Here is a 23,952-nt window from a genome sequence, read left to right as displayed (position 1 = left end):
GGAAAAAAAAAAAAATCTGCAGACTTCTTTTTCTCTCCTTTCTTCTGCCAATAACTTTAACACATGGCCGGTCATACTGTCATGGTTCCCAATGGCAGGGGAACGTCAAAACACAAAAATAACGGACGAGCTCTGGGTGATGGAATCTCGAGCTGACCGTGAGCTAAATCTACCACACAACTAATAGCAGCCAGGGAGCATACCTATGATTATCCCTAGATGCCACGCGCCAGCCGGAGGACTAACTACTCCTGGTAGAGGAAGAAACAGACCTGGCTTACCTCTAGTGAAATACCCCAAAGATGATAGAAGCCCCCCACATATAATAACGGTGAGTTCAGAGGAAACTACATACACAGTATGAAAGTAGATTTAGCAAAGAGAGGTCCACTTACTAGATAGCAGAAGGATACAAAAGAGGACTTCACGGTCAACTGAAAACCCTTTCAAAAAACCATCCTGAAATTACTTTAAGACTCCTGTGTCAACTCATGACACAGGAGTGGCAATTTCAGCCCACAAGAGCTTCCAACTACAGAGAATAACAAAACTGCAAACTGGACAAAGATACAAAAACAAAAGGACAAAATTCCACTTAGCTGATCAACAGACTAGTAGCAGGAACATGCAACCGAAGGCTCTGGTTACAATGATGACCGGCAAGGAAATGACTGGAGAGCAAGGCTAAATAGGAAACTCCCAAACACTGATGGGAGCAGGTGAACTGAGACCGCAAAGCACACACAAGTCATCAGTACCACCAGCAACCACCAGGGGAGCCCAAAAGCGGATTCACAACACCTCTCCTTAGTTATAGCCTTCCACAGAGTTTAAGTGTCACACAGTACAACCCAGTTTGCTATCCCACATGTCTGACATCCAAGCCCACACGGTCTCAACCGCTTCTGATCTAAGTAACAGCTCCCCACATGTGTACTCACATATACACTCTCCTTAAAGGGGTTGTCCAGGCTTGCATAAAAGCCTGCAGTCACTTGATGTGACTGCAGACTTCTGAATTCTTTTAAAAAGAAAACAAAAAGTCAGAGAAAAATATATATATAAAAAATACACTTTATTGTAAAACTTAGCGGCACATTAAAGAGAACCTGTCAGCACGTTTTTGTAAAGTAAAGCCTGCAATAACGCTGTAATACTGATTACACTGATACATATCTTTGGTGAAGAAATCCGCCCTGTGGTTCTTGTTTAATCACCATTTGAAATAGTCTTCTAATGATGTTTCGGAGCACAGGGGCCAGACTGTGGGTAGGGTCTTCTCCTCCTGCTCCGGACCCTCTGCCTGCCTCCGGTGTTTCAATGACAGGACCATGATTTTTCAATGACCTGCCTCTGGTTTGAAATTTCACACCACCATCACTGGTGTGGGCGGCACGTGCACAGTTTGACTTCACGGCTGGTCTCCTAGTCCATCTTGGCTCAATAAAGACGTAATTGAGCTGAGATCTCGATTTGCGCATGTGCCTCCTGTGAGCGCAATTTTACTGATGAACAGCCATGAAATCCTCCGTCGCTGAGAAATAGGAGTTTGAAATTATAGTAAATGAGATTAAATAGCTAGTGTAGATATGAAGCCTCCGTCACTCCAGCTCTATTCCCCACCCAGCACCAACTCCATCTGCATGACTCAAGGCTCCTTTAAAGGGAACCTGTCACCCCCAAAATGGAAGTTGTGCTAAGCCTACCGGCATCAGGGGCTTATCTACAGCATTCTGTAATGCTGTAGATAAGCCCCAATGTATCCTGAAAGATGAGAAAAAGAGGTTAGATTATACTCACCCAGGGGCGGTCCTGGTCCGGTAGGCGTCGCGGTCCGGGGCCTCCCATCTTCTTACTATGACGTCCTCTTCTTGTCTTCACGCTGCGGCTCCGGCGTACTGATGTGCCCTGTTGAGGGCAGAGCAAAGTACTGCCCTCAACAGGGCAGACAAAGTACGCCTGCGCAGGAGCCGCAACATGAAGACCAGAAGAGGACGTCATCTGATGAAGATGGGAAGCCCCGGACCGCGACGCCTACCGGACCGGGACCGCCCCTGGGTGAGTATGATCTAACCTCTTTTTCTCATCTTTCAGGATACATCGGGGGCTTATCTACAGCATTACAGAATTCTGTAGATAAGCCCCTGATGCCGGTGGGCTTAGCTGGACTGGTCTCTGAAAAAGCTACATGTACATAAATACTTTTGGGGGTGAAATCCTACTGACATACGTCATTTAAAAATATTTTGCCAAGTTGTGAAGCCAACGGCCTTTCCACCCACAGGAAGACACCGATATTGGGGGAGGCCTTTCAGTGCCATGAATAAAGCCTGCTTAATAAGTAAAAAAAATGATGAAAATACAATTATATAACTATTAAAAATATATAAAAAGTGAAAAATGCTAAAATAAATAAAAGTCATGACAAAGCGTTGCCCCACGTAGGGTATTGTGCCCGCTGCCTGTATGAGCCAATGGCAGACTGCGTCCGCTGGCATGCAGGACGATGAAATGCTGCTATCCGCTCCCACCACAAGAGGGCGCTCCCTACAGACACCACTCTCACCTCTCTATACCTGTGGCCAGCTCCCTCTAGTGGCGGGGCAGCAGCCTATTTTCTGCAGCTGGTCCTGAGGGAAATGCTGTATATTAAGTCCGGTGTTATGCACACGGTACCGGTCCACAAAGCCCCGCGAGATGTGAAGCAGGACCCTGGACAGCTCGCATGTGAACGCGCAGAGCGCTCATGGGTGGGGAGAATCCCGCACGTGCTGGCGCCGTCCCTTCAGCAGAGCCGTGGTGTGATGCCCGCGGCTGAGCACCAGGGGGCGCTGGTGTCTGCTTCGTGTAGAACAAAGACGCCGGTTCCTTAGTCCGCGCAGGGACATGGCGCCGCTGAGACGTTAGTACGGCCTCGCTGCTGTGCGCACTGGCAGCTTCTCTCAGTATGGCTCCGTCACCTCACTGTAACAACCAGCCGAATGTATTCGTATAGGAAACAGCGCCTTACAGCCATAGAAAGAAGAAATGGAAACCTCGCGAGATTTTCCACTGACGGAAATTGACGACATTTTCCGAGCGCTTCGCTCCTGAGCTCGGGCCGTGGGGTCGCCGCGGGTGTCCTCTGCTGGTCAGGGCTTGGTATTGCGGCGGTGCTCGGTGGCTGCGGGAGGAGCCTGTTCATTCGTTGTCTGCGGAAGCCGAGGCACCGGGTGGCCCGGGGACACCAGGTAACCACCGAGCAGGGGGCGGCCGGGGCCTGTGCTCCAGCGGGCTCCGGCACCGGGGCAGTCAGACGAACGCGCTCTGTGAAGCGGGGGCGGCAACGTGCCGCCATGAAGCTCGGGCCTAGTTGCGCCAGCAGTAGCAGTGCCGGGCTGCCGTCCTTTGTGAGGCCGCTGCCGCCATGTTGTCGGGCTGGTGCGGGGCCCGGGCTGTGCACGGGGCGGGGGCGGTGCTGGAGACAGCGCGGTGCTGGCGGCCACTGAGGCCTTCTAGGCCGGCGCCTTGTGCGGGAGTGTAGGCCGCTGGTGCGGGAGCATGGAGGCCGGGCCGGCACCGGGAGGAGATCGGCCGACTGTCTGATGCGATCTCCTGGGAAGTGACCGACGGAGGTGCCGCACATGGAGGGATAGGCCGGGCCCCTCCTGCCTGCTCCCCAGCCTGCCGGCCCCTCATGCTGGCTGCCATGGCCCCAGTGATGGATGGCTGTCAGCAGGCCGCTCACCGCCTCTGTCAGGTCCTCACCCTGGGAGATGGACGGTGACGCTGGCCGGGCGGTCCAATGCGCCCCTGACTGACCGTGGATTAAGTCTGCAGATTGGAGATACGAAGGGGAAAGGCTATCCCCCCCCCCCCCTTCCAACGTGATCCCCCCCCCCCCTTCCAACGTGATCCCCCCCCTTCCAACGTGATCCCCCCCCCCTTCCAACGTGATCCCCCCCCCTTCCAACGTGATCCCCCCCCTTTCAACGTGATCCCCCCCCCTTTCAACGTGATCCCCCCCCCTTTCAACGTGATCCCCCCCCTTTCAACGTGATCCCCCCCTTTCAACGTGATCCCCCCCCCTTTCAACGTGATCCCCCCCCCTTTCAACGTGATCCCCCCCCCTTTCAACGTGATCCCCCCCCCTTTCAACGTGATCCCCCCCCCTTTCAACGTGATCCCCCCCCCCCTTTCAACGTGATTCCCCCCCCCTTTCAACGTGATTCCCCCCCCCTTTCAACGTGATTCCCCCCCCTTTCAACGTGATTCCCCCCCCCTTTCAACGTGATTCCCCCCCCCTTTCAACGTGATTCCCCCCCCCTTTCAACGTGATTCCCCCCCCCTTTCAACGTGATTCCCCCCCCCTTTCAACGTGATTCCCCCCCCCTTTCAACGTGATTTCCCCCCCCCCCCCCTTTCAACGTGATCCCCCCCCCCCCCCTTTCAACGTTATCACCCCCCGCAACATTGTCTCCAGAGGAGGTATGGAGAATTGTGCACAATGCCCTGAGTGATGGCCGCGGACCCTGCCGAGAAGTGACATCTGTATTGTCACCACACAGCTGCATGTGCTACTGCATGGCCGACACAGCCCTCCTCGCCTAATGGGGGTATGGAGACCCCCCTGCACCCATCCTATATCTGGCAGGAGTCTATCACCAGGGGGAGCGGGCGATGATTGAAAGATCATGTCAGCATGAGCCCAATAAAGGGTTAAAGCCGCTAACATCTGTCATCAGGATGTATGGGAATGTTACTGTTCAAATCAAAGGTAGGCAAAGCCGTGTAGGTGTCCTCCGCTGCTGTGGGAATAGCAGTTCCTCATACCCAGGTCTGGCCGCGGTCAGGTTCTGTGTATGCAGCGGTAGGTGACCAGACCCTAATAATTGGGGCTCCAGGGTGTTGCCTGTCATTGCCGGGAGGCTTCAGGAGCATCTTGTTGTGAAGGAACTGATGCGCAAACAAGTTCCAGCACTTCCAGGCGTTTCCACTACCCTGACCTAGTGTGTTGGGCTGCGGAGCTGGATGAACGGCCCCTCCGATCTGATATTGAAGCCCCATAATTATCAGCTGAGAGCAACGTCAGCAGCGGAGAGGACAGCACTGCGCCATCACTTCTTAGTGGCCGCTCTCCAGCATTGCACATCATCTCCTATTTAAGCACGCGGGATTAGAGATGAGTAAATGTTTGGCTCGGATACCTGGAGCACTCCTGCTGACCAGTTGTTGGTGCCGCAGCTGCATGTGTTGCAGCTCTTTCACTGTCACAACTCATGCATGGAGAGCCCAACACACAGGTGACCGCTGATCAGCAGGAGCTCTCCATGTATCTGGGTTCTCTCTGCAGCTTATTCGGTAAGCGCTATAACTTACTGTGTGTGTACTTATGGTAGTACCATACTCACCGTCTTCTCGTTTTCATTGACTCTCAAATCTGTGACGGAGTGATGATGCAGTAGCGGCTCCTCAGCCTCGCGCTGAATTCCCTGTCTAGCACCACCCTCCTCTAACTGATATGTCAGTGGCCATGTGCTAGAGGAAGCGACCTGTCAATCATGCGAGATGGTGGCGCTCGGCATGGAATACAGCATTGAGCTGGAGGTACATCGGCACTGATGGATACCGATCTTCAAAATAACGATTTTGCACTTCAGTTCAATCACTTTGGGGTCTACTGGCTTATCAAAAAGGCTACACAGTCTTAAATGATGGTTTTGGGGGTAGATATTTAACATGTTCCTTTCCAGAAAGATTTTGTGGTGCCTTGCCCAGCTCCACTTATTTCTGTGATCTCCAATATGTGGGTGTAATATATACTAGATGGTGGCCCAATTCTAACGCATCGGGTATTCTAGAATATGTATGTAGTTTATTTATGAAGATTTAAGAATAATGCAATGAATACACAGGATTTTCTGGGTAAAATGTATACATTATCAGTGAAGCGCTCTTTAAATCCCGCGCCAATATCACTGATTGGTCGCGGCCGGCCGTGCGTGACCAATCAGCGCAGTGGGGTTTAAATCTCGAGCCAATATCGCTGATTGGTCGTGGCCAGCCGGCCACGACCAATCAGCGAAGCGTGGTTCAAATCAAATTTGCGGCCAGACTGCGCCTGTCGCTGATTGGTCGCGGACAACTGGCGAGACCAATCAGCGACTCGGGGTTTCCGTTACACACAGAATTAGACGATTATATAGTAGATACCTGATGCGTTAGAATCGGGCCGCCATTCATATAAACATTGGTGCTTACATTTCTGTTTTAACCTATTGGACACATATGATAAACTTAAAAACGGGGAAAATTTTTATTCTCTCCCTCACACACTGTCATCCATGTTGTTCTCTCCCTCACACTGTCATCCATGTTGTTCTCTCCCTCACACGCTGTCCTCCCATGTTGTTCTCTCCCTCACACGCTGTCCTCCCATGTTGTTCTCTCCCTCACACGCTGTCCTCCCATGTTGTTCTCTCCCTCACACGCTGTCCTCCCATGTTGTTCTCTCCCTCACACGCTGTCCTCCCATGTTGTTCTCGTTCTAGTATATGTATGTAGTTTATTTATGAATGCTGAATCAACCAATCAACGACGCGGGATTTCGGTTACAAACAGACCCTTAGATAGATATATAGATATATAGATATATAGATATATATATATATATATATATATATATATATATATATATATATATATATATATATCTCGAGAGAGAGAGAGAGCTCCCCCCACACAGCCAAGCATGTATATGCATCTGCTCTGAATGCTGTCTGACATCTCTAGTGGTGACCTCTCACCTAAGAACAAAAAGGACTGGCACTTTGGTATCCAGCTGTGCAACTGTTGTCTAAGGGTACTTTCACATTTGCGTTTCCCTGATCTGCGGACGGTGTGGACTTCCTCTGTGAAGCCCCGCCCTCAGCCGCACCTCCGCCGCTAGCTCCACCTACTGCATGCCACCCGCATGCGGCCTGCGTACCTATCTTTAACATTAGGTACGCAGGTCGTGCGGCTGTATGCGGAGGCTGCCGCATGCGTCGTTTTGACGCTGCGGACAAAAAAAAAATGCTACAGGCTGCGTCCTACGCTGGTCGCCGCAGCGTCAAAACGACGCATGCGGCAGCCTCCGCATACAGCCGCACGACCTGCGTACCTAATGTTAAAGATAGGTACGCAGGCCGCATGCGGCATGCAGAAGTAGGCGGAGGTGCGGCCGAGGGCGGGGCTTCACGGAGGAAGTCCGCAGCCGTCCGCAGATCAGGGAAACGCAAATGTGAAACCAGCCTTAGAGCAATATGTATCTCTGGTGGTCTACCCCTGGCCCCCTTCTCCTTGACCTGTGTCTGGCTGTAAGACAGCTAGCTGCATCAGGAGCCTCTCCCGTCTGCTCTCTATGCGATACTAAACATTAAACCCCAAACACTCCTCAACTGAAAATTCTTTCTGCTGAACTTGTCAGCCATTTGTGCAGCCTAAAGTTAGGTCAGCATGAATCTGGTGATAGGTTCCCGTCATATTACAGAATCAGTACACTTAGTGAAATTTACCCATCTAGGCTACCATACAGCCGCACATATAACTGCCCAACAGAAAAGCACCCTTTATTGCCCACAACTACCAGTTACAGTGCATCTGTGCTATGATTGAGCTCTGTGGGCAACAAGACCACTTCTGTTAGACAGTTTTGATAAATGTTAAGCTGTATGTTAGCATAGTAGATGGGATACACTTACGTTATATGGCTGGAGCCTATGATCAGTTTCACGCTGCCCTAACAAGCAGCATGGGATACCCACAGCCTCCTCTGCCACCTCAGCTTGATTGACATCACTCCCCATACTTAAATAGTCAGAGACTTGATATTTCAACCGGACGGGGAGAACCCAGAGGTTGCTCCTCGGTGACCACTCCTCCCAGTTCCCTATTTCTTTGCTGCAAAGTTTGGCAGTGATCAGAGTGCCTTTCCGTGCCTTATAACGCAAGGGTTGGAGAAGCTTAAATCTGATGACTGTTTCAAAGGGAACCTCTCATGTCCTCAAACGCTGTTGGCCTGCAGGAATGGGGTTAATAGTGTTCTAAAATGTGTAGCCTCCGGCTGCTGGGAGGAAATTAACTTTATTCCTCCCTGCAGCCTTGGGCTTTGTTATAGAGGCGCAACTTCAGTCACCACTCAATACATAGTGAGCAGCGGCTATAATCACGCCTCGGCACTGACTGGCAGCCGGGCTTTCTGTGCGGCGGCCACACCACTTTAGAACAATATAAACTTGAAGATTACCCCTAGATCTGCAGGGTAATAGTATTTAGCCCTTTAAGTTTTCTCATAGAAAGTTTAGAGGGACCAGATGTAGATCATGGGATGCAGACTTCTGTGGGTGATTGTGTATATGATTGCCAGTATCTTAGGGAATTGTGCGCATTCTGTAAAGGATATGGAGCTTTTTGCTTTGCCCAGTTTTGTCAGGATAAAGTCATCGGGTCGTGATCAGAAAATGTCACAAAGTGGTTTAGGCAAACATGTTGTCCCTGAGCTGTTGGCCTTGTCTCGCTGCCTCCCCAAGGTGTAATGTTGTCATGCCGTCACTTAGGGTTGCTATGAGATCTGCTACTGCTGGTGGTAGAGTAATTTCTGCTTATTCTCTCACTCCGTTCATTTGGGTGTAAGAATCTGTCTTCCCAACAAAATAACCCGCTGTATTATTTGTGACTGGAGTCATCCACAGAGAGAAAGCGAGATCCCAAGTTCTGCAGGCAGAATAACAACGAGGATGGAGATGGCTCCGAAATATCAGGTGTGAGGGGGAGGTAGACTGAGAAGGTTTATGTAAACCTGCGCATGCTCCGAGCCCGTAACCTGAGCCCAGAGACAAAGGGAACATAGATCATGTATGTGCATGGTGTCTGTCTGTGGCTTCTAAAGGTACCTTCACACGAAACGACATCGCTAGCGATCCGTGACGTTGCAGCGTCCTCGCTAGCGATATCGTTTCGTTTGACACGCAGCAGCGATCAGGATCCTGCTGTGATGTCGCTGGTCGCTGAATAAAGTCCAGAACTTTATTTGGTCGTCCGATCGCTGTGTATCGTTGTGTTTGAAAGCAAAAGCAACGATACCGGCGATGTTTTACACTGGTAACCAGGGTAAACATCGGGTTACCAAGCGCAGGGCCACGCTTAGTAACCCGATGTTTACCCTGGTCACCAGCGTAAAAGTAAAAAAAACAAACCGTACATGCTCACCTGCGGTCCCCCAGCGTCTGCTTCCTGACACTTACTGAGCGCCGGCCCTAAAGTGAAAGTGAAAGCACAGCGGTGACGTCACCGCTGTGCTGTTAGGGCCGGAGCTCAGTCAGTGTCAGGAAGCAGACGCTGGGGGACGCGCAGGTGAGCATGTACTGTTTGTTTTTTTTTACTTTTACGCTGGTAACCAGGGTAAACATCGGGTTACTAAGCGCGGCCCTGCGCTTAGCAACCCGATGTTTACCCTGGTTACCCGGGGACCTCGGCATCGTTGGTCGCTGGAGAGCGGTCTGTGTGACAGCTCTCCAGCGATCAAACAGCGACGCTGCAGCGATCGGCATCGTTGTCGCTATCGCTGCAGCGTCGCTTCGTGTGAAGGTACTGTGATGTAAGGCAAATACGTGAGATATAATCTTATCACAAGCATTAATGGGACCTCATCCTAAATGTGAGTTTGAGATAGTTTAGAGAGCGGTTACGTTACATTACATACATATAGAAGTAGCATTTTTCTTTTCGTCTGACCTTGCTGTTTATGTGAATGCAGGTTACTTCTAGTCTCATATGACTCTATATCCAGGTGATGAGCAAACTGAGCTGAGCCGTTGTGTGAAGTGTCACATTGGGCAACCTGTCACCTGCACCCATGTCCAATATAGGAGACATACAGTCATGTTCACTTACTGTTAGAGGAGTTATCCAACCCCATTATTTATTTCTTACATAAAGCCCCCCTGGTATAAATAAAAGTAGTAATACTTTCCAGCCCTTGCTTCTCTGATGTTCCCTGCACCCCTTTCTTTATTCACCTGATTCCAGTGATGACATGTCCACACCTCTGCAGGGGTCACAGGTCAGCAAGCCACATCATTAGTGTCAGAACAAGTTCTGCCAGGGCTTTACAGGGGATCAGTGCAGTTTTACCTTATGGAAGTCCGCACAGGACAGAATTTTTGAAGGTTTTACCCGTCGATTTGTGCAATTATAACCCACAGGGTCATTACAGTGCCAGACACGTGGAGGAGATTTTACAAGTGTCATCCATGTAATGTAGACCGTTTCTGCTGGAAATTGACTTGCACTGCAGATTTACAATTTTTGCTAAAGTTAGCTGTGAATCTGGATGGGATTTTTCTTTTTTTTTTTCCTTAAACGTTCAGAGAAGCTGATATGGCACCAGTCCCAGCATATGGGAGCAATACGCCGTGCATCACATCTATCGGTGGTGAAAAGCGGCACTCGCCAGGTATGCGACTCATAAATCCTTTATTTTAGCTTTATTGGGACAAAGATTTGTAAGCGGAGGGCAAAGGAGTGTGCAGGAGAGAAACCGAGAAAGCCGGTAGTTGAACCTGTTGAAGTGTAGCTGCTCAAAACGGCCGTCATTCTCGGTTTCTCTCCTGCACACTCCCTGCCCTCCGCTCACCAATCTTCGTTCCAATAAAGTCAAAATAAAGGATTTATGAATCGCATACCCGGTGAGTGCCGCTTTTCACTTTTTCATCTCGCCCAGCAAACCAGCGCTGTACTTTTTTTTTTTTTTTTCCTCTCTTCCCCTCAGGTGATTGCACCCTGAATAGACAAGCCAATAATCATGAAACAAACAATTGTAGAAAGATAGACTGTGCAGCTTTCCTGTCCACAAAATAGCCGTGGATGGAGCAGAATGTGGCCAGACCTGTCCATCAGCCTCTTCCAAATGAAAAATCCTTCACCTGGGAACGTAGTTTGGCATCAAGACCTTACAAAGCCAGCAGCACAGATTTTATTTAGAGGAGAACTCCTGTAATTTCTACTTAATTGTCCCTGTAGTAGCAATGATGTGTAGTAAGTGCAGTAACATACTCGCCGGTCTCTGTTTTCAGCGGCGCTCTGGTCCACTCCAGTGGCACGAGGCCACATTTGTAACCTGTCGGATCACAGGGTCTGCGGTTACTTTCTTGCTGCCTCATTCTGAGTCTGTCGTACATTAACAGTGACTGCGTGTTTTAGAGGTCACATGCTGTCACTTGTCACCGCAGAAGACTGCTCCCGGTGACTATATTATTGCATTCTTTACATATACACTACTCCCAAAAAGTTAGGGATATTTGGCTTTCGGGTGAAATGTATGAAAAACGTAAAAAGTTCACGCTACAGTGATATATTTTATCATAAATATGGGGCATTTACGTAAAAGCAACAATGGTTATTTCCTCATCTGAAACAATTTATTGAAACAAAGCCAACACAGTGGTGGCTATGTACCTCTGAAAAACAGGGCTGTGGAGTCGGTAAGGCTAGGTTCCCATCGCGTTAGTGCCATCCATTTAACGTATCCATTAAACGGATGCGCGAATGCTGATGCCCAAATTCACTTTTTTTTCTACGATTGCGCTAACGCATGCGCCAATGCATGGTAGCATTGCGTTGGCATGCATTAGTAATAGAGGTCTATGCATAGTGAATGCCTCTGTTCGCAGTGTGTTAGACCTAATGTACCCGAAAACACGTTAGACCGCGTTTGAGGGTGCGTCACAAAGTAACACATCATCGCTAACGCAACGCATGCCAGTTTTGAGATGCTTTACAATAATGGATGGCAATGTGCATCCAAAAGCTTAGAGAAGGTCACATTAAGCTCACCTGATGCGTTAGAGGGCATTTTAGGGTCATCCTGAAATTTCTCCCGAAAGCCAAATATCTTAAATAGTGATGAGCGAGTGTACTCGTTGCTCGGGTGGTCTCCCGAGTATTTATGACTGCTCGGAGATTTAGTTTTCATCACCTCAGCAGCATGATTTACAGCTACTAGCCTGCTTGATTACATGTGAGGATTACCTAGCAACCAGGCAACTCCCACATGTACTCAGGCTGGCTAGTAGCTGTAAATCATTCAACTGCCGTGATGAAAACTAAATCTCCGAGCACTAACAGATACTCGGAGGTGACCCGAGCAACGAGTACACTCGCTCATCACTAATCTTAAATTTCTTGTGAGTAGTATAATTGCTACTAAAGGAGTTCTCTTTTCTTGAATTTGTACAGTACTGAACGAAAACACAGAAGGGGTTACTGCAGTACAGAAACGCTTCACTAGAGGGCACAATTTTCTATATTATCAAAGAAATAATACATGCTGAAGGAAACTTGTCAAATGCTGCTTGTAGTTCTTGCAACTTTTGTGCCATTCGGCCCACATGATTGTGCATTGGAGATTAGTAATTAATGCAGCTACACACCCACTTGTTATCATACGACATTTTATAAAAATGTTTTGTTTTTTGAAGGGAACCTGTCATGTAAAAAAAAAATACTATTGACCTGCAGATATGGGGTTAATCTACAGGATAGTGCCGTATGACTGAAAGCCTGAGGCTGCCGTCAAGAATAAAGTTTTTTTTTTTTTGGCAGCAGGGCTCCCAGTGCAGGTGCCAGTCAGCTTCACAACACTATTAACCTGTAGATTAAACCCATATCTACAGGTTACTGGTGTATTTTTACATGACAGGTTCCCTTACGGAAAAATATAAATAATGCCCTTCCATTGTATGTATGGCTAGAATTTAAGTGAGGATGCGGACGTAGCTCCAAATACCCCATTACATTACATGTCCCTGCAATCGCTATTGGGGTGAAATAAATATTTGTTTTCTTGTACAGCTTCTGTAACTACAAAACTAAGTTACTGCACTACTTTCCTTGCAAAATCACATTTGTTTAGTACCATACCGAGGATTCCCTGCTGTAAGTAATAATGAAGCTTGTGTGCATGTGTAGCCATAGCCATATTCTTTATGTATAGTTAGAGTAGGAGGATGGCTATTTACAGGTGATATTGTATATTAGCATGTGAGCAGAAGAATAAAATGTCCCTTTACTGACACATTTTTGTATTTGCTTACAGACATGGAGGGGAAAAAGTTGATTACGGCAACAGACACGCAGTACTCTGGCAGCTTATTGCAATCTTTAAATGACCAGCGGCTGCAGGGCTTATACTGTGACGTCACAGTCATCGTTGAAGACCGCAAATTCAGAGCTCACAAGAATATACTTTCTGCCTGCAGCACTTATTTCCACCAGCTGTTCATTGTTGCTGGAGCTGTGGTGGAATTGAATTTTATCAGAGCTGAAATTTTTGCAGAAATTCTTAACTATATTTACAGCGCTAAAATTGTTCGTGTGAAATGCGACATGCTGGAGGAGCTGATCAAATCTGGAAAATTGCTGGGAGTTCCTTTTATAGCAGAGCTTGGAATACCTTTATCACAAGTGAAGAGCATGGCTGGTGGAGAAAAGGATGATTCTCCCGAGGCCCAGTCGAATTCTGATCCAAAATCACGAGAGTCTGCAAAAAACAGCCCATCATCTAGTAAAGTGGGTGTCTCGAGGATACCAGTCATCGGCGATGCATTCGCCTTATACTCCTGTGATGAACCTGATGGTGAAACCAATATAATAGAGGATGAATCCGATGACGATGATGTGATCTTTTGTTCAGAGACTATGCCAGACAAACCAGTGACATCGGAGAAAAAAGAATCCTCGCAAACTCCAACTCTTGCTACTAATGGTCAAGTATCTGATACAAAAATTGCTGCACCATCTAGCCAATCTCCGCAGCCAGACCAGGACACTAAACCTCAGACTCAACCCCCTGCTAATTTAAGCCTATCTACTCCAAATCCTCCTCCAAACGGTTCAGCTGTCCCTCCTGTTCCACAACTTGCACCGGTTTCGGTGGCTCTTCCGGACCAGACCTTCCAAAATGCTGCTTCTTTGGTTACAGCTGGGTTAGCTAGGAAGCAGGCAGCCCCTGACGCCACTCAAAATTTGCCAAAACTACAACCAATTGGTATTATTAAGCCTAAAACAGAACTGATACTGGACGGCAACGGCATTTCATCATCTCCTGTGTCTTCAGTGGTATCTTTGGAACAGCCCACAATTACACACAAAAATGTTTCTTTCGATGGAGTTCAAAAAAAGCAAGTGGTCACCTTCAGCCCCGCATCATCTTCAAAACCGGGAGAATATAAAATTAAAATTGCCGATGTTGTTTCTGGAACCAGCAAGGATTCATCAGAGCCTCGGCGCATACTGGATGGAAAAAAAATAATTACATTGGACACAGCCTCTGAGATTGAGGGATTGTCAACAGGGTGCAAAGTTTATGCAAATATTGGGGAGGATACATATGACATTGTAATCCCCATCAAGGAAGAGGAAGAAGGGTTGGCCAAGCTAGAGGATGACGATGGCTTTCCAGATCGTAAGCGAATGAAAATAAAACACGAAGATCACTACGAGCTCATCGTCGACGGAAGAGTCTATTATATCTGCATTGTGTGCAAAAGATCGTACGTTTGTCTGACGAGTTTACGGAGACATTTTAACGTTCACTCTTGGGAAAAGAAATATCCTTGTCGCTATTGTGAGAGAGTCTTCCCTCTTGCAGAATATCGTACAAAACATGAAATTCATCATACAGGAGAAAGAAGATATCAGTGCTTGACTTGTGGTAGTTCGTTTATTAATTACCAAGTCATGGCTTCACACATTCGATCAGTGCACAGTATGGACCCTGCTGGAGACTCGAAGCTTTACCGCCTAAACCCATGCAAGACATTACAGATTAGACAGTATGCATACATAGCGGACAGTTCCAATTCTGTCCCCGTTATCAGTGATGGCGGAATCGTGTATGACATTGACCCAGACAAATCTGAGCCAGCGTCTGCAGAGAACCAGAACCACTCTAACGAGGGGCCAAAACCTGTAAACTGGGACGATATCTTCCTTCAGCAGTCCAACCAGAACATGTTTAAACCAACTACTTCAGAAGGCAGTACTGAGTTTGAGTTTGTTATACCAGAATCCTATTAATCATATTAACATTCAGTGTAATGAGAGCAAGGAGTACATGGATCTAACAGGTGAACTGCTGTCAGGATTTTTTTTTCTATCTTAAATACATTTTAATATAGCTTACAAAACAGCCTAGTTTTAGTCTTTCTTCTAAGTTGCATCCAGTATGTGAGGGCATCTTCTCAACAATCTCCTAAGCGGCCAATGATACAAGATTTACAGAGACTATTGGTATACCTTGGTATTCGCAATCATTGTATAGGAAATGGTTAGGCTTAGAACTTTTGTAATAAAAAGAATAAAGATGTATGTATTACATTTTACTGACGTTCCGGTGTGAGTTAGACAGTTCCCGCTGCCGAATACTTTAGGCATGTTTGCACTTTAAAATGGAGAAATTTATTTGGCAATGTCTTAGACAGGTAAACTATCTAAGGTCTTCCACTCCTCAACTGCTGAACTGGAAGTTAAAACATGTACCGTGGAAAGCATACCTTCTATAAAAGCAGTGCATTGAGAACTTTAAAAAAAAAAAAAAAGGCATTTGATTAGGTTTTCAACCGCTTTAATAACTTTTTTTTTTTTTTTTTTACAAAGTATTCTCAAGTGCACATTAAAGGGGTTTCCTAGGATCACGGTATTGATGGCCTCTTGCGGTCCAGATGCTGGCACTTATGTTAATCAGCTGTTTAAAGAGCCCGCAGTGTTGGAGAGTTCTCAGTGTACATATATGCAACACGCCTGTGCTGGGTATTACAGCATTACTCTATATCCTAAGGATAGACCTTTTAAAGAGAATCTGTCAAAATGATCCCATGGCCAAACTCTTTATATGGTGATGTTGGTCTCTGAAAGATAATGGCATCCAATCCTTTTCTGATATAATCTGCTACTCCCGAACTGGAAAATTGCTGCTTTCATTCATATGAAAATGAGGGTTAAGTGCCACCTACCCCTCCACCTTGACAGATAGCTCACTGGCTTGACCAAATATACGAATATGGGCTGGGCAAGGAACAGTGACTTGAAAAGTTGTTTGACACACCCAGAGCTCTTAAGCAGGGCTGTGGAGTCGGAGTTGGAGCCCATTTTGGTGGAGTCGGTGTCATGGAAATTGAGGAGTTGGAGGTTTGGCTTACCGTCTCCACAGCCCTGCTCTTAAGCCCTTTTTACATGTGAATTAAAACAGTAACTTTTTCATTCGGGAAGCAACAGATTGCATCAGTAGATGTGTGGATGACATTATCTTTCAGGGAGCAACAGGACCATATAAACAACCTAAGGGGATGGATTCTTCTGAGAAATGATTCCCTGCAATGTTGTGATTCTAGTAAATCCCATCAAAGGGAATCTGTCAGGCGACTCCGGCTGCCCAGACCACACAGCATAAATCCGAGTCTGGCTGCATTATTGCATCCCGTGTATGCTTTACTTTAAAATATTGCATAATTATAGTTTAATTATAGTATAGGATTACTAGTCCAAGTCCAGTCCCCAGCAGCTTCTCCTCACCCTGCTCCCCATTAGGTCTTTCTATCTGTGTGTTTAGGGAGAGACCTGTCAGTCATCTGGAGTGGGGCTGGGTGTAGCTGCCAATCTCAGGCTAATCATACAAGGCGCATAGTCCGGCCAGCTCTTCAAAGTAAGTTTTCTATGAAACGCCGCAACATTTCAGAGTAACAATAATGCTGCCGGACTTTGCCTGTCGCTCCCCATGGTTCAGACAGCACGAGTCAGCTGACAGTTTTCCTTTGAACTTAAAAGACCTGATGTCACGGTTTCATTTTTTAAGTTACAATAATGGTTGTGTTTTTAATTTTTTACATTTCTCTGAAAAAATAAACCTCAACATGTACTCTTGTATCACATTTGCTGTAAGGAAGTATAAATTGTGATTTTGGTGGTACATTAACATACAATGCCTTGCAACTTACATTTGTAAAAAAAAAACAAAAACACCGTAACAAACATGCAAGAATTATTACTCGTGCATCTGCACAAGCCTCAAGGTTATAAAGGGTGTACTGGTGTAGGGAAGAACAGAACCTGGGCTAGGGCTACATGATGACCGCAGTTACATTAGCCCAAGTTATGTCTTCACTCACAGCGGCCCGCAGAATAGTCACCAGATTCCACAATACACACTGCATACAATATTAAAGGGATTGTTCTCTTTCATATAATGTTGAGCCCCCTGCTGCAGTTTGTTAAAAAAACGCGCTGTACTCTCCTTCACTGGCGAGTTTCTGCAGATAATGATATAAAAGGAGAACCGAGAGTCAAATCTAGCCAATATTATTACACAAAAACTTATTTTTATTGACAGAAATCAGTCACAAACATTAGTGTACCATATCGTAATAAATAATCAGTAAAAAGCACATAGCGACTGTATCCATATATACATCAAAAAGATCCAGGTACCTGGATCTTTTTGATGTATATATGGATACAGTCGCTATGTGCTTTTTACTGATTATTTATTACGATATGGTACACTAATGTTTGTGACTGATTTCTGTCAATAAAAATAAGTTTTTGTGTAATAATATTGGCTAGTTTTGACTCTCGGTTCTCCTTTTATATCATTATCTGTAATAAGAGTCGCCATAGATATTTGTGATATTTCTAACTGACGCCTTTTTTGCCTAGAGTTTCTGCAGATAGTCTGAATGTCTGACATTGGCAATGGCACTAATGTCCCATCAACAGCACAGTCGCTGAGCTCTGTGATTGGATGCGCTGTTGACGGGATATCCGTGCCGGTGACAGGCAGAGATTCGACAGTGGACATGGCGCAAGTGAGTAGAGGGCTTTTTTTATTATTACACAAACTGCAGGTGGGGATGACCCATTTTCGTAGAATTCTTGTACCTGAGGAGGCTGCTCTCTTTACTCTTAAAATCCTCATCACAAAGGGTGTATAATCCTTCATGGAAGTTTCACACGTAGCCTGATTGTCTACTGCTCAGTGTCCCTCTTCCATGCTGATATCTCAGGCTACGTTCACATTAGCGTTAAGCTAATGTGCGTCGGATTTGCGTCGGCGACGCAGCGGCGACGCATGCGTCATGCGCCCCCTATACTTAACATGGGGGACGCATGCGTTTTTTTTTGTTGCGTTGTGCCACACATGCGGCTTTTTTGCCGCAAGCGTCGGACCAAGAAAACGCAACAAGTTGCATTTTTCTTGCGTCCGATTTTCGGCAAAAACCGACGCATGCGTCGCAAAACGCAGCGTTTTTGCGTGCGTTTTGCCGCGTTTTTGCGTGCGTTGTGCGTTGCGTCGCCGACGCAGCGGCGCACAACGCTAGTGTGAACGTAGCCTCATCCAGCCCAGTACAAGCTGCCAGTCACTTAGATTTATCACTGATCACCAGCTATTTAATGCTATGTCTTGATTGATAAAATTTAGTGATGAGCAAGCATGCGCACGTGATCTCCGAGTATTTGTTAGTGCTCGGAGATTTAGTTTGTCTCTGCAGCTGCATGATTTATGGCTGCTAGACAGCTTGAGTGCATGTGGGGGTTGCCTGTTTGTTAGGAAATCCCCACATGTATTCAAGCTGTCTAGCAGCCACAAATCATGCAGCTGCAGAGACAAACTAAATCTCTGAGCACGCCAAAGTACTCGGAGACCACCCGAGCGTGCTCGGGAAATCTCGAGTACCGAGTATACTCGCTAATCACTAATAAAATTCTCATCTTAATAGTGGGGGTTATACAGTCATTCTGACAAGGAGTTGCAAAGTAAATACGCCAGCCTCATCTGGTCTAAGAGCAGTTTGTATTGTGAAATCTGGTGACCTGATCCAAGACTGCAGCTGCTTTGTCAACATAACATTGCCAAACGCAACAGTAATAAAATGGTGAGTGGTCATATTTTAATTTTGCCCATGACAGTTTATTAACATTTTCTTTCTTATTATCTTCACCCATTTCTCTCAAGTTATATTTCTAACTCATTATTCACATGCAATTTATGAAAACCTAAGTCGCCCCCGTTTCACCCAGGCAAAAAAGGCAGAGGACAGATTAAATCCCATATCCTGAGAATTTCAGCGGCGATTTGCTAGGTTGTTACAGGATGCCCTCTCACATTGGAGCTGTTCTAGTGCAGATACTTTTTTTCCCCACTGGATTTTACAGATATAAATTATTTTTCTACTTTTGATTTTCTCCTTACGTTTCCTTACTTCACCTTTCCACAGGGTTTTCTTTAGTCTCTGTGTTACTTTGCTCGCTATGGGCCAGCCATTTTTTCAGAACATGGAGAAGTAGTTGCACACTGATGAGCGGCTTGTGTAAATGACCTGAGCAGGATCCTGGGCTTATTGTAGCTAGCGTAGTGCCGGTAGGCAAATTACTATGGCCTTTTCTCTTTTATAATGAAGATTTGGTTAAACTAGTGATACTTGTTTTTTATGTGTGATGATACCATTGTGGATGTTGAACATTGTACAAAGACTAGGTGCAGGTATCTGTATATATAAGCTAAGACGTGGGATATCCGCTGTATAAATGCCTATAGAGCACTGACTAGAGGCAGCCCAAGTAGTATGACGGAGAAATGGGTCATTAAAGCTAAAACTTCCCAATCATAGGGTTGTGATGTTAACACATCTTTTCCTAATAGTGTGTGCATTTATTTATTAGCAGATGCTCATGAATCTCTGGGCCTTAGTCCTTCATACTAATAAGTCACGTCGTGGACGATTTTCTATGCCTTTTATATGTTAAAAATTAAAGAACCCCGAATTTGCTGTGGCAGGACTTAATGTAGAGAATTGCAAAGATTGTGTTAGATCGCCAACTCTAAACCAAGTGCTGGGCATGCTGGTATCTGTAGTCTCACAACAGCTGAAAAACCAGTGAACACTTGGACTAGGTTCCAATGACAGCACCCACCGTTCAGTGTAAGTCTTGGGTGCCGATCGGCTGATTGCGAGCTCCTATGATGCTTGCACCCAATAATAGGTTGTCCACACCAACTGCATGTACGGCATATGGGTTGTGTATGCCAGAAAGGTTACACTTTTTAATGATTCATCAGTTCACTTTTAAGCGTTTAAGTATTTTTTACATGGAAATGTTATTTTGTTTCTTAAAAGAGGAAAAAATAGTTTTAAGCTTTAAAACCAGTACATAAGATGGGAAGTTTTAACAGTGGTCCTGAATAGCATGAGACCGGGAGAAGAGACTTGAAAACTGACATGTCCTATTTGGTGCTTGTGTAACATCTTTGGTCTGGGTTGTATGGAAGGGTTTCAGTGAAACAAATACTATGATTATTAAGAAATATTTAACTTGTGAGTTCCTGGAGAAACCGCATGCTACTAAATTATGCAACCCATTGTTTCAGTATTTAGACCATTGCACTGTCTAAAGATGCTAAACTGCAAGCAAGAAAAGCCGCTACCAGTCCGTTACTCTCGGCACATTATTACTCCCCCCTACTTGCTAGATGTCTCTTGTATATTGAGGTTACAGTTCTAAGGTTGAAGTCTTTACTTCCTGAGCCCTGGCACATATATTGCTTTTCAGATAGCATTCCAGTCTCGTATGTACAGAAAGAAACCAGTGTCGACATAACAACCAGTTAGCGTATTCTGTTGTCACTGCCCATCGTGGAATGCATATGTCTGTCTCTAACAAGTTGGGTTGTATGTCTTTTCTTCTTCCATGATCATTTTTTGTACCAGTCTTGTTGTGTATATATTATTACTTGTACAGCTTTTCCTTAACTTTTTTTTTGTTTATTTTATTTTTTTTTAAAGTCCTGTGCTACTTTTCACTAACTGATACTTGAGCCTTTAGACTTTAGAGCTTTTTATGGCAAACCAATAAACACTTTTTCAATCTGACTCGTGTAACAGGATTTCATTGGAACCGGTTATTAAGCACGTGTTCACGATGTGTGTGAGTTAAAGGGGTTGTCCACTACTCGGACGCCTCTTCTCAATCATTGTTTTCTCCCTCCAAGTGAAATAACACCTACACTCTCCTTTGGTGCCTGCGCCATTCCAGCGGTGTCTGCACTGACTTTACAAGGGCTTGCGTGACATAATGTCAGGCAATCCCTGCGGCCAGTCAGCGACTGCTTGTATGTCCCCTTCATCAGACATCCAGAGGAAGAGCTGTGGCTGCTCACTCATCTCCGGATGTGACATTCATAACTGTTCGATATCCGCGCCCACACTTCGGCTGCTTCTTGGCAACAGAATGCATCAAGTTTAAGTGTCACATTCTCTGAGTAATTTGGAATCAATTAGTATTGTGCATACAAGTAAAAAAAATCTGGTATAAGCCTTTTCATTCATAAAGATTTCTGACTCACAAAGGTTCTATACCGCATTCGGTAATGTTGGTAATCCACACAATACTGCAGGCAAAAATGCTAAATCCTGCTGACAGGTTCACTTTAAATCAAAGAATAATAAAACTTTTCTAGATTTTTTTTTTTTTTAATCAATAGTACAAGCAAATAAGATATTACAAAGTTTCTTATCAGATAAATCTTTTTTTTCCTCCTGATTGGTCACTAGCAGTACATGGGTAAAAGCTGTTTTCAGTGAATATGGATGTTCACATTACTGAGAGATGATAGTTGGTGCTGTTAACTATTAATGAAGAGGGAAAGAGCTAGCGACAGATCCAGGCATTCTGTAGGTTCTCCTGAAACAAGAGTAAGGGCTCATTTCCACATGCGAGGCACACGTCCGTATCTCGCATGTGGAAACCAAGCTGTGGAGCCGGCACTCCAGAGCGGAGCGTGTGGCCGCATAGGAACACATGGAGCTGCACAGCTCCGCTCCAAAGTGCCGGCGCCACAGCTTTGTTTCCACATGCGAGATACAGACGTGTGCCTCGCATGTGGAAATGAGCCCTTACTCTTCTCTACAGAACTTTATGAGCACCAACTGCCATCGCCTATCTCAGTAATGGGAAAGTCTGTCTTTACTGAATACAGATTTTATCCGTAAACTGAGAATTTTGAGAATAAATGATCAGCCCAGTAGGAATTCCAATGGAGATACAACGTTCCAGCTGCACTGCTGGTATAGAATGTCCCATGGGACAAAGATTTTCTCACTAAAACTTTTTTGTGATGGATAAAACTAAGCATTTGAGTGCCAAAATTCTATGTCCCTTGGATCATTTACACCAGCTGTGCAGCCGGATTGTCCTATGTCCAATGGAATTCCTTCTCAATACTCTCACAGGCAAGGTGGATCCTTCTACCCCTGCCGGATTGGCAGCAGTTGGGTTTACCATCACTTTCTATAGGTGTTGTATCCTCCGCACAGTACTCTAAGGCCACGTGCACACGTTGCGGGAAGTCGTGCAGATTTTTCCGGACTGATTTTGGTAAATCCCCATGTAATCCGCACTGCGGAATTACCACTGATTTAGCATGATTTTTGTGTGGATTCCACCTGCTGATTCCTATTATGGAGCAGGTGTAAACCACTGTGGAATCCGCACAAAGAATTGACATGCTGCAGAATAAACAACGCTACATTTCCGCGCGTTTTTTTCCGCAGCATGTGCACTGCGGATTTTGTTTTCCATAGGTTTACATGGTACTGTAAACTCACGGAAAACTGCTGCGGATCCGCAGCAAATTCCGCAACGTGTACACACAGCCTTAGTGAGCGCACAATTTGAGCGCTTTTTTTTTTTTTTTTACTCCCTATTAACACCCACACGGTGAAAAATCAGCACATTTATCTAAGATCGTATAACAAGCTTAGAAAACTTTGTAATATATGTAGACTATTTACTAAAAGGGAAAGAAAAAAAAAAAAGGTGGTTACTAGTTTGGCCAAGAAAATTAAAGTTGGCATTAAAGGGGTTTCCCACTAAATGTTTATTATCTATTTAGTGGGAAGACCCCTTTAAAGTAAAGGTACCGTCACATTAAGCGACGCTGCAGCGATATAGACAACGATGCCGATCGCTGCAGCGTCGCTGTTTCGTCGTGTGGTCGCTGGAGAGCTGTCACACAGACAGCTATCCAGCGACCAACGATGCCGAAGTCCCCGGGTAACCAGGGTAAACATCGGGTTACTAAGCGCAGGGCCGCGCTTAGTAACCCAATGTTTACCCTGGTTACCAGTGTAAATGTAAAAAAAACCAAACACTACATACTTACATTCCGGTGTCTGTCAGGTCCCCCGGCGTCCGCTTCCCTGCACTGTGTAAGCGCCGGCCCTAAAGCAGAGCGGTGACGTCACTGCTGTGCTCTGCTTTACGGCCGGCCGGCGCTGACACAGTGCAGGGAAGCGGACGCCGGGGGACCCGACAGACACCGGAATGTAAGTATGTAGTGTTTGGTTTTTTTTACATTTACACTGGTAACCAGGGTAAACATTGGGTTACTAAGCGCGGCCCTGCACTTAGTAACCCGATGTTTACCCTGGTTACCAGTGAAGACCGCTGAATCCGCGTCACAAACACCGATTCAGCGATGACAGCGGGAGATCCAGCGACAAAATAAGGTGCTGGCCTTCTAGCTCCGACCAACGATGTCACAGCAGGATCCTGATCGCTGCTGCGTGTCAAACACAACGATATCGCTAGCCATGACGCTGCAACGTCACGGATCGCTATCGTTGTTCAGTGTGAAGGTACCTTAAGGCTTAAAGCAAACCTGTCAGCAGGATTTTGCTAAGTAAACTACAGGCATTGTCAGGTTGGTCCTGTTACACTGATTAAAATGATACCTGGGGTGTAATCAATGTTTAGGAGCTTTCGGTTAATAAGATGCCCGTGCTCCGAGGCAGGACTGTAGGCAGAGTCTTACCTTCCTGCTCTAAGCCAGAGAAACCAAGGAAAGACCTGGTTACCTGGACATGTAATTGTTAGTATCCC

The 23,952-nt window shown here is 46.0% G+C and overlaps 1 protein-coding gene and 1 long non-coding RNA gene across 3 annotated transcripts in view; one reads left to right on the top strand and one right to left on the bottom strand.

Annotated features, from left to right (window-relative positions):
• The window catches only part of LOC143805596 (uncharacterized), a 145,634-nt gene extending 142,942 nt beyond the window's left edge, over positions 1-2,692 (bottom strand). For both annotated transcript variants that reach the window (XR_013221281.1, XR_013221280.1), the window contains exon 1: positions 2,567-2,692. This is a non-coding gene — a long non-coding RNA (uncharacterized LOC143805596). The remainder of the gene's footprint in view (positions 1-2,566) is intronic.
• Positions 2,693-2,736: 44 nt separating this feature from the next.
• ZBTB33 (zinc finger and BTB domain containing 33) lies at positions 2,737-16,933 on the top strand. Its single transcript, XM_077285102.1, has 2 exons — positions 2,737-3,230; positions 13,115-16,933. The coding sequence occupies exon 2, from the start codon at positions 13,117-13,119 to the stop codon at positions 15,094-15,096; it is 1,980 nt and encodes a 659-aa protein (XP_077141217.1). The 5' UTR covers positions 2,737-3,230; positions 13,115-13,116; the 3' UTR covers positions 15,097-16,933.
• Positions 16,934-23,952: the final 7,019 nt, after the last annotated feature.

The sequence above is a fragment of the Ranitomeya variabilis genome, chromosome 2, assembly GCF_051348905.1.
Source record: "Ranitomeya variabilis isolate aRanVar5 chromosome 2, aRanVar5.hap1, whole genome shotgun sequence".
Lineage (NCBI taxonomy): Eukaryota > Metazoa > Chordata > Amphibia > Anura > Dendrobatidae > Ranitomeya > Ranitomeya variabilis.
The sequence above is the reverse complement of the archived record's forward strand: the minus strand, read 5'-3'. Positions and strand labels throughout refer to the sequence as shown.